This window comes from Aquarana catesbeiana, linkage group LG10 (genome assembly GCF_042186555.1).
Source record: "Aquarana catesbeiana isolate 2022-GZ linkage group LG10, ASM4218655v1, whole genome shotgun sequence".
Classification (NCBI taxonomy): Eukaryota; Metazoa; Chordata; class Amphibia; order Anura; family Ranidae; genus Aquarana; species Aquarana catesbeiana.
Genome location: NC_133333.1, coordinates 42,236,876 through 42,252,236, shown reverse-complemented (window position 1 = coordinate 42,252,236; position 15,361 = coordinate 42,236,876). Strand labels below are relative to the sequence as shown.

General features: G+C 46.2%; 1 protein-coding gene across 1 annotated transcript in view; it reads left to right on the top strand.

The window, feature by feature from the left end:
* The window catches only part of LOC141109837 (cell adhesion molecule CEACAM1-like), a 39,279-nt gene extending 24,623 nt beyond the window's left edge, over positions 1-14,656 (top strand). Inside the window, exons 5-6 of the mRNA XM_073601098.1 lie at positions 8,964-9,083; positions 14,272-14,656. Of these exons, the coding sequence (XP_073457199.1) occupies positions 8,964-9,082 (119 nt within the window). The 3' untranslated portion in view covers position 9,083; positions 14,272-14,656. The remainder of the gene's footprint in view (positions 1-8,963; positions 9,084-14,271) is intronic.
* Positions 14,657-15,361: the final 705 nt, after the last annotated feature.

The window sequence follows — 15,361 nt, the reverse complement described above, 5'->3', positions numbered from 1 at the left end:
ATCTCTGCAGCTCAGGAAAAGAGCAGGGACCCTCTGCTCCCCTTTGCCCCAGTGCCTTGTGGGATAAGCAGACCCTTCTACCAGCTCACCAAGTTAGCGCATTCTGTCAGAGCTACCCCTCCTACAATCCTTGCAGTCCACATCCGGTGTGCTTTCCTGTTGAGTAGAGGGCAGGCTCCACTGGCTATACACAAGTCTACAACAAAGCAGAGAAGAAGGCTCTTTTAAGTGCAGTAATAAGACACTTTAATGACAAGGAAGGGTTAAAAACACTTACAAGATGGAAGTGAAAAAGAGGCATATCAATTAATCCATAACGTCCAGCGGATGCCTCCTGGGAGTAAAAGACAGCTGCAGGTGGAAATTCAAGCTGACCACTGGTGTGAAACACTGTGTCTCTGATCCAAGAAGGAGAGCCATGCTGTCAGGGCCAGCATAGAATATAGACAACCGGAAATAATGTCAGAGTGGGTGGGAAATGTTTTGGAGCATGCCCACTTGCTCCTTCTTCAAACCATTGGTTTGAAGAACGCAGGCAACCTGAAGTGACGTCAGAGTGGGCGGGACATGTTTCGGAGCATACCTAGTCACTCCTTCTTCAAACCATTGGTTACCGTGAAGGATGCAGACAACTGGAAGTGACGTCAGAGTGGATGGGATATGTTTTGGAGTATGCCCAGCCACTCCTTTCTCAAACCATTGGTTTGAAGAGCACAGGCAACCGGAAGTGACGTCAAAATGCGGGACATGTTTTGTAGCATGCCTAGTCACTCCTTCAAACCATTGGTTTGAAGAAGGAGCGACTGGACATGCTCCGAAAAAAAATGCCTCACCCACTCTGACGTCACTTCCGACTGCCTGCGTTCTATGCTGGCCCGGACAGCATGGCTCTCCATCCTGGATCAGAGACACAGTGTTTCCCACTTCTTGTCAGCTGGAATTTTCACCTGCGGCTGTCTTTTACTCCCAGGAGGCATCCCACTGAACGTTATAGATTCATTGTTATGCCTGTGTTTTTAACCCTTGGCACTTAGAAGCACCTTCTTCTCTGCTTTGTTTTTCCTATAGAGTGTGCTTCCCTCTTCTGAAGTGCTGCTGTGGTGCATTAAAACCCCTTCCCGCCGACCGTACGCAGATGTGCGTACTCGGCTTTCAGGGGTTATACCGGGATGATGCCCGCAGCTGCGGTCCACGTCCGCATATGTAGACGGTGTTCAAATCACACATGTGAGGTATCGCCGCGATCGTCAGAGCGAGAGCAATAATTCTAGCACTAGACCTCCTCTGTAACTCTAATCTGGTAATTTAACATTTAAAGCGCCGCCTATGGAAATTCTTAGGTACCGTAGTTTGTCGCCATTCCACGAGTGCATGCAATTATAAAGCGTGACATGTTTGCTATCTATTTACTCGGCGTTACATCATCTTTCACATTATACAAAAAAATTGGGGTAACTTTACTGTTTGGATTTTTTAAAATTCATGAAAGTGTCCCTTTTCCCAAAAATTTGCATTTAAAACACCGCTGCACAAATACCGTGTGATATAAAATATTGCAACAATCTCCATTTTATTGTCTAGATTCTCTGCTAAAATATATATAATATATATATATATATATATATATATATATATAATGTTTGGGGGTTCTAAGTAATTTTCTAGTAAAAAATACGGATTTTAACTTGTAAACACCAAATTTCAAAAATAGGCTTAGTCATGAAAGGGTTGATCACATTTCAAGAGCCAGTCATGTACTGTTTGTTAAAGTCTCTTTGTTGTCCAGAGCCAGGGCTGTGTTTTGGCCTAGGCCGACAAGGCCTAGGCCTAGGGCGGCACTTTGCGGGGGGCGGCAAAATAGGCCGCCCCCCCTGCATGAGAGAAAGCCCCCCCACCCGTCTGACTGATTCCCGGCTCCCGCTGCCGCCTCCCGCACACTTGCAGCCCACGGCGGCCGGCTTTCTGTAGCGGCGCCGCTGTGTATGGGCGTGCTTGGCAGAGGGTGGGGGCGTGTATCTCACGCCCCCTACTCTCTGACAAGCACGCCCATACACCGCGGCGCCGCTGCAGAAAGCCGCTGGCCGCCGTGGGCTGCAAGTGTGCGGGAGGCGGCAGCGGGAGCCGGGAATCAGTCAGACGGGTGGGGGGGCTTTCTCTCATGCGGGGGGGCGGCGTGTGTCACTCGCGCCCCCCATATGCAACAGGTGACAGGTGGAGCCTTAAGCTCCACCTACCCTCCCCTGCACTGCTTTCCTGCAGTGAATCTTCTCCTCGGCCCTGGGGCTGTGACGTCAGGAGGAGAGAGAGGAGCAGGAGGGAAACCCCCAGGACAGCAGGTACAGTGATTTAATAAAGTATATCAGTATTATGGGCACTGGCAGAATTTGATGGGCACAGTGGCAGCGTTCGATGGGCACAGTGGCTGCGTTTGATGGGGCACAGTGGCTGCGTTTGATGGGGCACAGTGGCTGCAATTGATGGGCACAGTGGCTGCGTTTGAGGGCACAGTGGCTGCGTTTGATGGGCACAGTGGCTGCGTTTGATGGCACAGTGGCTACGTTTGATGGCACAGTGGCTGCGTTTGATGGCACAGTGGCTGCGTTTGATGGGGCACAGTGGCTGCGTTTGATGGGGCACAGTGGCTGCGTTTGATGGGGCACAGTGGCTGCAATTGATGGGCACAGTGGCTGCGTTTGAGGGCACAGTGGCTGCGTTTGATGGGCACAGTGGCTGCGTTTGATGGCACAGTGGCTACGTTTGATGGCACAGTGGCTGCGTTTGATGGGCACAGTGGCTGCGTTTGATGGCACAGTGGCTACGTTTGATGGCACACTGGCTGCGTTTGATGGCACAGTGGCTGCGTTTGATGGCACAGTGGCTGCGTTTGATGGCACAGTGGCTATGTTTGATGGCACAGTGGCTACATTTGATGGCACAGTGGCTGCGTTTGATGGCACAGTGGCTGCGTTTGATGGGGCACAGTGGCTGCGTTTGATGGGGCACAGTGGCTGCAATTGATGGGCACAGTGGCTGCGTTTGAGGGCACAGTGGCTGCGTTTGAGGGCACAATGGCTATGTTTGATGGCACAATGGCTACATTTGGGGCACAGTGGCTGCGTTTGATGGGGCACAGTGGCTGAGTTTGATGGGGCACAGTGGCTGCGTTTGATGGGGCACAGTGACTGCATTTGATGGGCACAGTGGCTGCATTTGATGGGGCACAGTGGCTGCATTTGATGGGGCACAGTGGCTGCATTTGATGGGGCACAGTGGCTGCATTTGATGGGGCACAGTGGCTGCATTTGATGGGGCACAGTGGCTGCGTTTGATGGCACAGTGGCTGCGTTTGATGGCACAGTGGCTGCGTTTGAGGGCACAATGGCTATGTTTAATGGCACAATGGCTACGTTTGGGGCACAGTGGCTGCGTTTGATGGGGCACAGTGGCTGCGTTTGATGGGGCACAGTGGCTGCATTTGATGGCACAGTGGCTGCATTTGATGGGCACAGTGGCTGCATTTGATGGCACAGTGACTGCGTTTGATGGGGCACAGTGAGACCCCCCCCCCCCCCCCCGTGATAGCATTAAAACTCAGCAGCTAAAAATACTGTAGCTGCTGACTTTTAATATTAGGACACTTACCTGTCCAGGGATCCAGCGATGTCGACACCTCAGCCGATTTTCAGATTGGCTCTCGGGTTTTGCCACTATCATTCGTGGTAAGGGAAACCGACCGGTTCCCTACTGCACATGTGCGAAGCGCGTTGCACTTTCTGAATGGCCCAGCGGAGGAAGGAGGAGGGGGGCAAACTTCAGAGGGGACAGCACAGTCTCCCGGAAGTGGGGAAGGGTACCTGTCAGAAACAGGTACCCGTTCCCCCCTGAAAGGTGCCAAATGAGCCTAAAGAGGAAGGGGTGTTGTTTACAGATGATAGGGTGGGTCTTAAACAGGAAGGGGTGTGGCCTCGGCAGGATGGGGTGGGTCGTATTTAAATTAGGGGGGTGCATGCGTTTAGTCAGGCCTAGGGCAGCACAAAACCTAAATACACCACTGTCCAGAGCGCTCTATTCCTCACACTTCTTGAGCTCTACAACAAAAGTCTCCTCCTGTAGCTGTGCCTGTGTAAAAGTTTTCTCTGCTGCCATACATAGAATCTCTTTCCTGTGAGTGCTGCAGACTGGGCTACACAAGCAATACGGGTATGGCCGATTGGATGATGTATTCAACCTAATGATTGAACTAATACAAATGAATCTGTACTATTTCAAATCAATTTTAAATTGCAATTAAATATTAGAATGTGGTTATATAAAGGGCTTTAATATATTGTTATACGATATAAAAAATGAAATATAATGCTCATTTTACTAGCAGATGATGTAATCCAGAGGGATACTTACCTTACTCCATAGTCTTCATCACTGGAATATGGATGGGCATTGTAGTCCTGGAATGGGGGGGGGGGGGGACTCCAACATCATCATGTATAATGAAGGACCACCGGCTGTGATGACATCGGCAAGAGGGAATGCAACAGGATCAGTCAGACCAGATCTTAAATGTGGTGGCTGCATTAGCTTTTCTCCCTTCTCTTTTTCTCTATAACATAGAGGGGAGGGGTTCTCTAGTCTTCAGAGATAATTAACAATAGTGGTGTACCAAGGGTGGGGCGGGGGTAGGGTTGCCACATCATCCCTTTAATCCACACATTAATTACACAGATTCTGTGGCTGTAATTCATATGTGTCCTGGATTAAAGGGATGATGTGGCAACCCTAGGCGGGGGGTGGGGGGTGGGGGGGTCCACCCCGGGTGCCACTTAGTAGGGGAGGGGGGGTCAGCAGGGCCAGCACAACCATACCTCCTTGCTTCTGCTGGAGCAGTGACATTCCCAGGAGAGGCTCGATAATGTGGGCACAACCGCGCCACAGCTTGTGCAGGATGTTTGCTGTCCCACGCAATTTCAGCTCAGCTTTTCATGGAAACTGGCATCGCTCCCCGCCGGCTGCCTTTCTTACTGGCAATACACACAGCGCAACGCCGATGAACCTGCGCCCTACCATGCCTCCTCCGTTCTGATGTCTTCTGTGTACACAGATCAGTGAAAAATGTAGCGCTAAAAATATAAAACAATAAACATTGAACAATATATCAAGTATTGTTTGTAAATAATAAATCTTTGTGATAAAAATCAATCTCAAATAAAATGAATATAAAACAGAACATGTATATAATAAGTAGAGACACAGGTGAGAAAGTCGCAAAGGTGAAACAATCCTATGGTAAAGATATATGGAGTTCACCACGAAAAGTTGTTGCTCAGAAGTGGGGTACAAAGGCCTCAGCAGGCTTGTAGAGCATCAGGGATAGTGTGTCCTCCACCCCAGATAAGGGGTATACACTCTTACCGGAAATAGTGGACTCGAATGTCAGCGACAACGAGTCAATCTAGTGAGGATAGCTCGATCAGCAGATTTCCAAAACGATCCAGGGAATACAAAGAGCTCCAAGAATGAATCCAGGGAATTGAGCAGGTAACCATGAGGCTGGAACTCAGATGTTAAGCAGTGAGACTGGACAGCCAAAAACCATAGCTCCTGGAAGCCTTGTCCACAATGATAGGACGTGTAGCGTTATTGCTAATAGTCACTTCAGAAACATTCACTGTCAATCAAAACACAGTATATGGTTTTAGAAGAATCCCCAGACAAGAACAATTAGTGAAATGTCTTACTCAGGAAGCCTTACAAGTGTAAGTCCATTCCTTTTACCTTAATCTGACAAGCTTCCTATGGAATTTTTCAGTTGGAAGGTGTAAGGCTTCCAGAGGGCCTCTAAGCAGGACTGCCGCCATTGTATGTTATGCAAACTTTATCCTGTAAGGAGACTGCATAGGGAGTGAATCGTGGCTGTGAATAAATGTCTTCCAAATATTAAAGTGGGAGTAAACGCCCTTGCTTGATTTTTACATATAGGGAAGCCTATAATAAGGCTTCCCTATAGGCATAGCTCTCAACTGTCCCTGATTTCGAGGGACTGTCCCTGATTTGGAGCAATGTTCCTCTGTCCCTCTTTCCCCCTCATTTGTCCCTCATTTTGGTCTGATCCATATAGTTGTATATAAAATGTACTTTTTATCTTTCAAAAAGTGTTTCCCAGTGCTAAACCTTTTATCCAAATTTTAAATTGCTGCATTCGTAAATTTTAAAAGCCAATATAAAGGAATAGTAATGGCAAAAAAAAGTCCCCTGTGGATTCAATTAACCTTTTTTTTGGTTAATTCTCCGTTAAAGGGGTGTGGCAGGGGGGCGTGTCCTATGCCTACATACATTTGCTAGTAGGTGTCCCTCATTCCCATCTCAAAATTTTGGGAGGTATGCAAAAACTGATTACAAGATCACATTGTTGAGTCATCAAAAAGTTCACATTCTTCACTTCTCTCAAAGAGAGAAACAAAGTTTTTATTATTTACACACAATACTTGATATATTGTTCAACGTTTATTGTTTTATATTTTTGGCGCTACGTTTTTCACTGATCTTTTGCATTGAATTTTTGTCACATTCTTATGAAGCAGCTGTCAATTTTTCTTCACTAATTGAGTTAGCGCAGTAATATCCCCTATCCACATTTTCCATTTCTGTGTACACAGACAAGTGGAGGAGCTGGGGAGGGGGCGAGAGGCTGCAGTATATGTGCCGCTCATCTGAGCTCTGTCATTATTACACACACACTATAGAGGAAACTTGCATGGGGGGGGGTTGATATAATAAAACTTTGGGTGTGGGGGAGAGGGTACTGCATGTGCTAGGGGGTGTTTTAGGAAAATCTGCCCCCCCCCCCAGCACAAGTCCTCCCTCCTCCCAAAGTGCCTCCTATCACATGCAGTACCCTCTCCCCCACCCCTGATACAAAAAGATGCTATCTGTTACACAGGGGACAATCATGGCATCCGGGACCCTGGGCACCCCGCTAAAGATGCAGGCCAATCGCCCCAGGTGATCACACTAATGCCCCCCTGCCAGGCAGTTAAGTGGAGTCAGGTGGCGAAACTTTTTCCTGCACTGGGCTCCAGGACTCAGGGCCGATTCACACGATGAATCACACAGCATCACACTGTGCGTTCCTGTGCGATTCACATGTTTTCCATGTGCAGTACAATTTCAGCCCATTCATTTCAATGAGCTGAAATTGTGCTGGACCGCACCAAGCGTTATAAGACGCACAGGAACTGGATTGCGTGGTACTACTGTACCATACAATCCAATGCAGGTAAACGCATTACATTTGGGACCTGCATTTGTGGTGTCATTAAGTTACCATTAACACCCATTGCAGATGAGAATTTGATTGCATTTTGAATGTGGTGTGAGAAACGCACATGGAATGCAGGTTTCCAGGGATCCAGAAGTGTGGGGGGGCTCTGTAATGTAAAGGGGTCCAGAGGTATGGGGACTGTGTAATTTAAGGGGTCCAGAGGTATGGGGACTGTGTAATGTAAAGGGGTACAGAGGTATGGGGGCTGATAATGTGAAGGAGTCTAGAGATGTGGGGGCTGTGTAATGTGAAGGGGTCCAGAGGTATGGGGCTGTGTAATGTAAAGGGGTCCAGAGGTGTGGGGGCTGATAATGTGAAGGGGTCCAGAGATGTGGGGGCTGTGTAGATTAAAGGGGTCCAGAGGTGTGGTGGCTGTGTATTGTGAAGGGATCCAGAGGTATGGGGACTGCGTAATGTAAAGGGGTCCAGAGGTATGGGGACTATGTAATGTAAAGGGGTTCAGAGGTGTGGTGGCTGTGTATTGTGAAGGGATCCAGAGGTATGGGGACTGTGTAATTTAAGGGGTCCAGAGGTATGGGGACTGTGTAATGTAAAGGGGTACAGAGGTATGGGGGCTGATAATGTGAAGAGATCCAGAGATGTGGGGGCTGTGTAATGTGAAGGGGTCCAGAAGTATGGGGGCTGTGTAATGTAAAGGGGTCCAGAGATGTGGGGGCTGTGTAGATTAAAGGGGTCCAGAGGTGTGGGGGCTGTGTATTGTGAAGGGATCCAGAGGTATGGGGGCTGTGTAATGTAAAGGGGTCCAAGGTGTGGGGGCCGTGTAATGTACAGGGGTCCAGAGATGTGGGGGCTGTGTATTGTGAAGGGATCCAGAGGTATGGGGCTGTTTAATTTAAGGGGTCCAAAAGTGTGGGGGGCTGTGTAATATAAAGGGGGTCTTCCTACATGTTACCCACAGTTATAGCTGCAGTCCTATAGATTTATATTAGGTTTTTTTTATATGTGGTTTTTCCTCATTTTCTGAAAGTGCATCAAAAGTCCCGCATGCTGCATCTTTGGTGCACTTTCAGAAAACAGGAAAATAATATTTTTTTGGGGGGAGGGTGACACCATGTTTTACTGCACCAGGTGACACCAACCCTAGTGATGCCACTGGCAGTAGCACATAGTAAATGTGCTGCTGCCAGGTACATGTATTTCTGTCCAGCACAGCCGCCCAATGACAATCCTCGGGTCAGCCAGCACCGTTTTTGCAGAGGAGGAGGAGAGGCCTGGGAGCCCGCGGGAGCAGAGGAAGGAAGATTCTTCCAGGTTCCAGGCCGCAGTGCACGGAGGCGCTACACGTGATGCCACTTGACGCCGATGTCAGCACATTGACGTGCAGTTCGCTACTCGCCCCCCCGGGGGGGGGGGGGCTGATATAGGATCCACCCCCTGTGCCAAATGCTCTAGGTATGCCCCTAATTAACAACAATGTAACTGATAACACTGCAGCACAGTCAAACAACAGTACATAAAGTAACCAGCTGACAAGATTTTAGGGATTTCTTAGACTTATTAAAGAGATAAAACACATTCAACTTTAACAGACCAAGAGGGACCAAATAAATAAAATGAATTGGTATTTAGTAAGGAAGTTTTAGATACCCTTTAATAATTCTTTTTTACACATCTATCTCCATAGAATCCCCAGGTTCAAGCGGGCTGAGCGGAGGAGCGATAGCCGGCATTGTGATTGGTGTTCTAGCTGGAGTGGCCCTTATCGGGGTCGGTGGCTTCTTTCTTGTAAAGAAAGTGTTCTAATGTAAGTATACACTGGTCTGATGTGTTGGAAGCATGCTGTTTTTCTTGATCAGGGCCGGCCCTACCATGGGGCCCAATGGGGCCATTGGATCCGAGTGGCAGGTTCTGAGGGGTGGTACATTGACGCCCAGGAACACAGTGGTCCCAACCGATCGCTCGGCTCCACGTGCCCGCCCCGCCCCTCTCCTCTCCTTATTCCACTGTGTGGATGGCCTGGCGCCGCTACTGTTACATGTAATGGCAGAGCACAGCTGGCCGCCCCCCCATCCTCTCCGCAGCTCCCCCCCATTGCTGCCGAAAAGAGAACGTCAGCTGATAGGCTGATGGCCAACAGCGTGAAGGGGGAGGAGCTTTCTGCTGAGCAGAGACCCCATGATGAAAGAGGGATTGCTATAGGTGTGACACTGACACTGAGAGAAAGTAAGTGCCAGTGCCACTAATCCCATCTCCACCACCCCTACCTGTGTCTAACATCCCTACCACCTCTGCCTGTGTCTAACCCCCCCTACCACCCCTGCCTGTGTCTAACCCCCACCACCCCTGTCTGTGTCTAACCCCCCTGCCTGTGTCTAACCCCCCATCACCCCTGCCTGTGTCTAACCCCCCATCACCCCTGCCTGTGTCTAACCCCTCCCTACCACCCCTGCCTGTGTCTAACCCCTCCCTACCACCCCTGTCTGTGTCTAACCCTCCATCACCCCTGCCTTTGCCTTACCCCTCCCTACCACCCTTGCCTGTGTCTAACGCCCTCCCACCTCCCCTGCCTGTGTCTAACCCCTCCCTACCACCCCTGCCTGTGTCTAACCCCCCCACCTCCCTTGCCTGTGTCTAACTCCTTCCTACCACCCCTGCCTGTGTCTAACCCCCCCTACCACCCCTGCCTGTGTCTAACCCCCCCCCCCCCTCACCACCACCGCCGCTGCCTCTGTCTGAACCCCACCATCACTGTTGCATGTAAATCTGGCTTCCTGATAAATTTAATTTGGGGTTTAATTATCATGATATAAAATAATTAATGTGGGGGCCTTTTGGTGGGCCTGATTTTATTTTTATTATTTTTGGAGGGTTGGGCAGCACTTTATACCTGGGCCCAGGAAGCACAATGTCTTGGCCCAGCCCTGATCTTGATGTATATTGTTCCTACAAACCTTGAAATAAACCTAAAGGAAAATGTTCATTTACAGACAGTGAAAGGATATTCAAGATGATAAATGATGGTAGTAGATAAAGAATGATAGGGGAAGGTTATAGAGGGTAGTAATACAAGGATAACAGTTGACAATGGTAAATAAGAACAAATATAGATATAAATAGAGGGTGGATGATTATATAAAATAATATAGGATAGCAAATGACAAATGATGATGATGGATGAGGTTTAAGGATTACATGGTCCCAGATAACACCCTGAACTATACTTTTTGTCTGCATTATCAGCAAAGTCTATACCCACCACAGGAGGTGACTTTAAAGCATAATTACAGCAAAGAGCTAGGTATAGTTGAGATTCAGTTCATCCAGTCTTGTGATTTGCCAGCCAGACAGATTACATTTTTATATCCTGGTTCAGCTTTGCAACTCTTTGCCTTCAGTCCACCTATCAGACAATGAAAGGACTTCATCCCAATGTGCTTCAAACCCAATGAAGCTAAAAGATCAACCAGAAGATAGAATATAAAAAAAAAACTCATCATATTATGACTGATATAACAGTTCAGATATACTGTATGTATTATAACTGAGTATGGAGCTTTCTGACTGAAGTTCGAAAGTTGAACTAAACTCTGGGCACAAAAGCTTTCAGTTAAACATACACAATATTGTCAAAAGTCATGGGACACCTGCTTTACATGCACTTGAACTTTATTGGCATCCCATTCTTAGTCCATAGGGTTCAATATTGGGAAAGCTGTCTACAAGGTTTTGGAGTGTGCCTATGGGAATGTTTGATCATTCTTCCAGCGCATTTGTGAGGTCAGCCATTGATGTTGGACTAGAAGGCCTGGTTCGCAATATCCACTTGAATTCATCCCAAAGGTGTTCTATCGGGTTGAGGTCAGGACCCTGTGCAGGCCAGTCCAGTTCCTCCAGTTCCAACTCACTCATCCATGTCTTTATGGACCTTGCTTTGTGCACTGGTGAGCAGTCATGTTGGAACAGGAAGGGGCCATCCCCAAACTGTTCCCACAAAGTTGGGAGCATGAAATTGGCCAAAATGTCACTGGAACTAAGGGACCAAGCCCAACACCTGAAAAACAACCCCACATCATAATCCCCCCTCCACCAAATGACCTCACAAATGCGCTTCTGGAAGAATGGTCAAACATACTCATAAACATACTCCTAAATCTTGTGGATGGCCTTCCCAGAAGAGTTGAAGCTGTTATAGCTGCAAAGGGTGGGCCAACTCAATATAGAATCCTACGGACTAATGCCCCGTACACACGGTCGGATTTTCAGACGGAAAATGTGTGCTAGGACCTTGTTTTCGGAAATTCTGACCGTGTGTAGGCTCCATCACACATTTTCCATCGGATTTTCCGACACACAAAGTTTGAGAGCAGGCTATAAAATTTTCCGACAACAAAATTCGTGGTCGGAAATTCCGATCGTGTGTACACAAATCCGACGGACAAAGTGCCACGCATGCTCAGAATAAATAAAGAGATGAAAGCTTATGGCTACTGCCCCGTTTATAGTCCCGACGTACGTGTTTTACGTCACCGCGTTCAGAATGATCGGATTTTCCAACAACTTTGTGTGACCGTGTGTATGCAAGACAAGTTTGAGCCAACATCCGTCGGAAAAAATCCTAGGATTTTGTTGTCAGAATGTCCGATCAATGTCCGACCGTGTGTACGGGGCATAAGACTGGGATGCCATTAAAGTTCATGTGCGTGTAAAGTCAGGCATCCCATTACTTTTGACAATATAGTGTATTCCTCAATAGCCACGCTATCACCAGAATAGATAAAGCCATTAGCTTAAGCCATTTCAACATCACTCCTGTTCCTGTGAAAACTCCAAAACTCTGCATCTCCCATACCTTTCTGTACAGGGATCATTTTCACCAGAACCAATAGAGCGGGTTACTCGGTGGGGACACAGACAGCATTCATATCTGACAGAAGTTCCACTATTTCCACATTCCATCCAAAACATAAGCATTTCCTACCCTAGTTAAAAAAAAGATTTGACTGTAGATACAGTGCCTTGAAAAATTATTCATACCCCTTGAAATTTTCCACAATTTTTCATGTTACAACCAAAAACGTAAATGTTGTTTATTGGATTTTATATGATAGACCAACACAAAGTGGCACATAATTGTGAAGTGCAGGGAAAATGATAAATGGTTTTCCAAATTTTTTACAAATAAATATCTGAAAAGTGTGGCGTGCATTTGTATTCAGCCCCCTTTACTCTGATACCCCTAATTAAAATGTAATGGAACCAATTACCTCCTGAAGTCACCAAATTAGTAAATAGAGTTCACCTGTGTGTAATTTAATCTCAGTATAAATAGAGCTGTTCTGTGAAGCCCTCAGAGGTTTGTTAGAGAACCTGAGAGAACACAAAGCATCATGAAGGCCAAGAAACACACCAGGCAGGTCAGGGATAAAGTTGTGGAGAAGTTTAAAGCAGGGTTAGGTTAGAAAAAATAGTGTTGACATCTCACGGAGCACTGTTCAACCCATCATCTAAAAATGGAAAGAGTGTTGCACAACTGCAAACCTACCAAGATATGGCCGTCCACCTAAACTGACAGGCCAGACAAGGAGAACATTAATCAGATAAGCAGCCAAGAGGCCCATGGTAACTGGAGGTGCTGCAGAGATCCCCAGCTCAGGTGGGAGAATCTGTCCAGAGGACAACTACTAGTCATGCTCTCCACAAATCTGGCCTTTATGGAAGAGGGCAAGACAAAAGCCATTGTTAAAAGAGAGCCATAAGAAGTCTCATTTGCAGTTTGCGAAAAAAACATGTGGGACAAACATGCGAAAAAGGTGCTCTGGTCAGATAAGACGAAAACTTAACTTTTTGGCCTAAAAGCTAAATTCTATGTGGGGCGGAAAACTAACACTACACACCATCCCCACCATGAAACATGGTGGTGGCAGCATCATGTCGTGGGGATGCTTTTCTTAAGCAGGGACAGGGAAGCTGGTCAGAGTTAATGGGAAGATGGAAGGAGCCAAACACAGGGCAATCTTAGAAGAAAACCTGTTAGAGTCTGCAAAAGACTTGAAACCGGGGCAGAGGTTCACCTTCCAGCAGGACAACGACCCTAAACATACAGTCAGAGCTACAATGGAATGGTTTACATCAAAGCATATTCATGTGTTAGAATGGTCCAGTCAAAGTCCAGACCTAAATCCAATTGAGAATCTGTGGCAAGACTTGAAAATTGCTGTCCACAGATGCTCTCCATCCAATCTGACAGAGCTTGAGCTATTTTGCAAAGAACAAAGGGAAAAAATGTCACAGCTGCAAGTCTTTTTGGGGATGTCTCTACCAGCTTTGCACATCTAGAGAGTAATTGCAGCAAAAGGTGGTTCTACAAAGTATTGACTCAGGGGGACTGAATACAAATGCACACCACACTTTTCAGATATTTATTTGTAAAAAATTTTGAAAACCATATATCATTTTCCTTTTTACTTCACAATTATGTTCCACTTTGTGCTGGTCATCACATAAAATCCCAATAAAATACATTTATGTTTTTGGTTGTAACATGTCAAAATGTGGAAAATGTCAAGGGGTATGAATACTTTTTCAAGGCACTGTACATGTGGACGGGGTCACTTCACCATGCACATGCTCATCAATGCCCAGCGGGAACTGGGCATTGATTAGTAGTGCCTGCTTCTGTGATTTTCAGCTTCCACAGGAATCCCACAGGTATGGCACATTCATACTTACCTTGGTCAAAGCTGGACCAATGTAACTATGTGAAAATAACTATACCTTGAATTCATCTTTAATGATGCTAGAAGTGAACATTGCTGAAGCAGATGAGAAAGTACTGCAAAGTCTTCTCCTACCCATGAATCCATATACCCACATCAACTTCTTTGCTTTACCTTCTTATAATGCGATGTGACATAAGTAAAAATATAATGCATAAATACCATTCAAAATGTAATCCATGAAGTAATGAACAAACATTTTCTCTATTTTTTCAGAGATCAGCACTGACAACCATCATTGGTCTAAACTATGGCCTACACAGAAATCTATGCGATATTTTACCAGCACTCCTTGGAGAATTGGACACAAAACAGATCTCTAGTTGTCTTTCTGAAACTATAATGCATATTAGGAGTTTTATGTAATGGTAGAAATGTGCTGTACCTATAGCAACCAATGATTTTTCATCATTCTTCTGCTCTAAACCTGATTAGTAGGTATAAGTTTCTGCACTTTGTTTTTTACCCCCTTAAACAATTCTATAGAACCACAATGGAGGCCACAGGTGGTGCAGACTTTACAACAGATGGCACAGCAACATTGTAACACCATAGAGAGCGGGATTACTGTACTGCTGATGTAAGTGACTATTTATCTACTTGTTCAATAAAGAAGATTACTATCCATTTTTTACTTTGGACTCACTGGTGTTTATATGTGGACTAACTTGTTGAGTTGCAGCCCATAGCAAGATAACGGTGGCTCTATACATACATATCCATTGCACTTTTTCTTCGTGTATGTCTGGGAACTTTTGATACATTGCATGACACATTGGCTACCGCTGGTTCTCACTGTACAGTGCATCCGGAAAGTATTCACAGCACTTGATTTTTTCCACATTTTGTTATGTTACAGCCTTATTCCAAAATGGATTAAATTCATTATTTTTCTAAAAATTCTGAAAAAAAATACCCCATAATGACAACATGAAAGAACTTTGTTCGAAATCTTTGCAAATGTATTAAAAAAAAAAATCACATGTACATAAGTATTCACAGCCTTTGCCATGGCACTCAAAATTGAGCTCAGGTGCAACTTGATTGGAGTCCACCTGTGGTAAATTCAGTTGATTGGACATGATTTGGAAAGGCACTCACATGTCTATATAAGGTCCCGCAGTTAACAGTGCATGTCAGAGCACAAATCAAGCCATGAAGTCCAAGGAATTGTCTGTAGACCTCCAAGACAGGATTGTATGGAGGCACAGATCTGGGAAAGGGTAGAGAAAAATTTCTGCAGTATTGAAGGTCCCAATGAGCATCATTCGTAAATGGAAGAAGTTTGGAACCACCAGGACTCTTC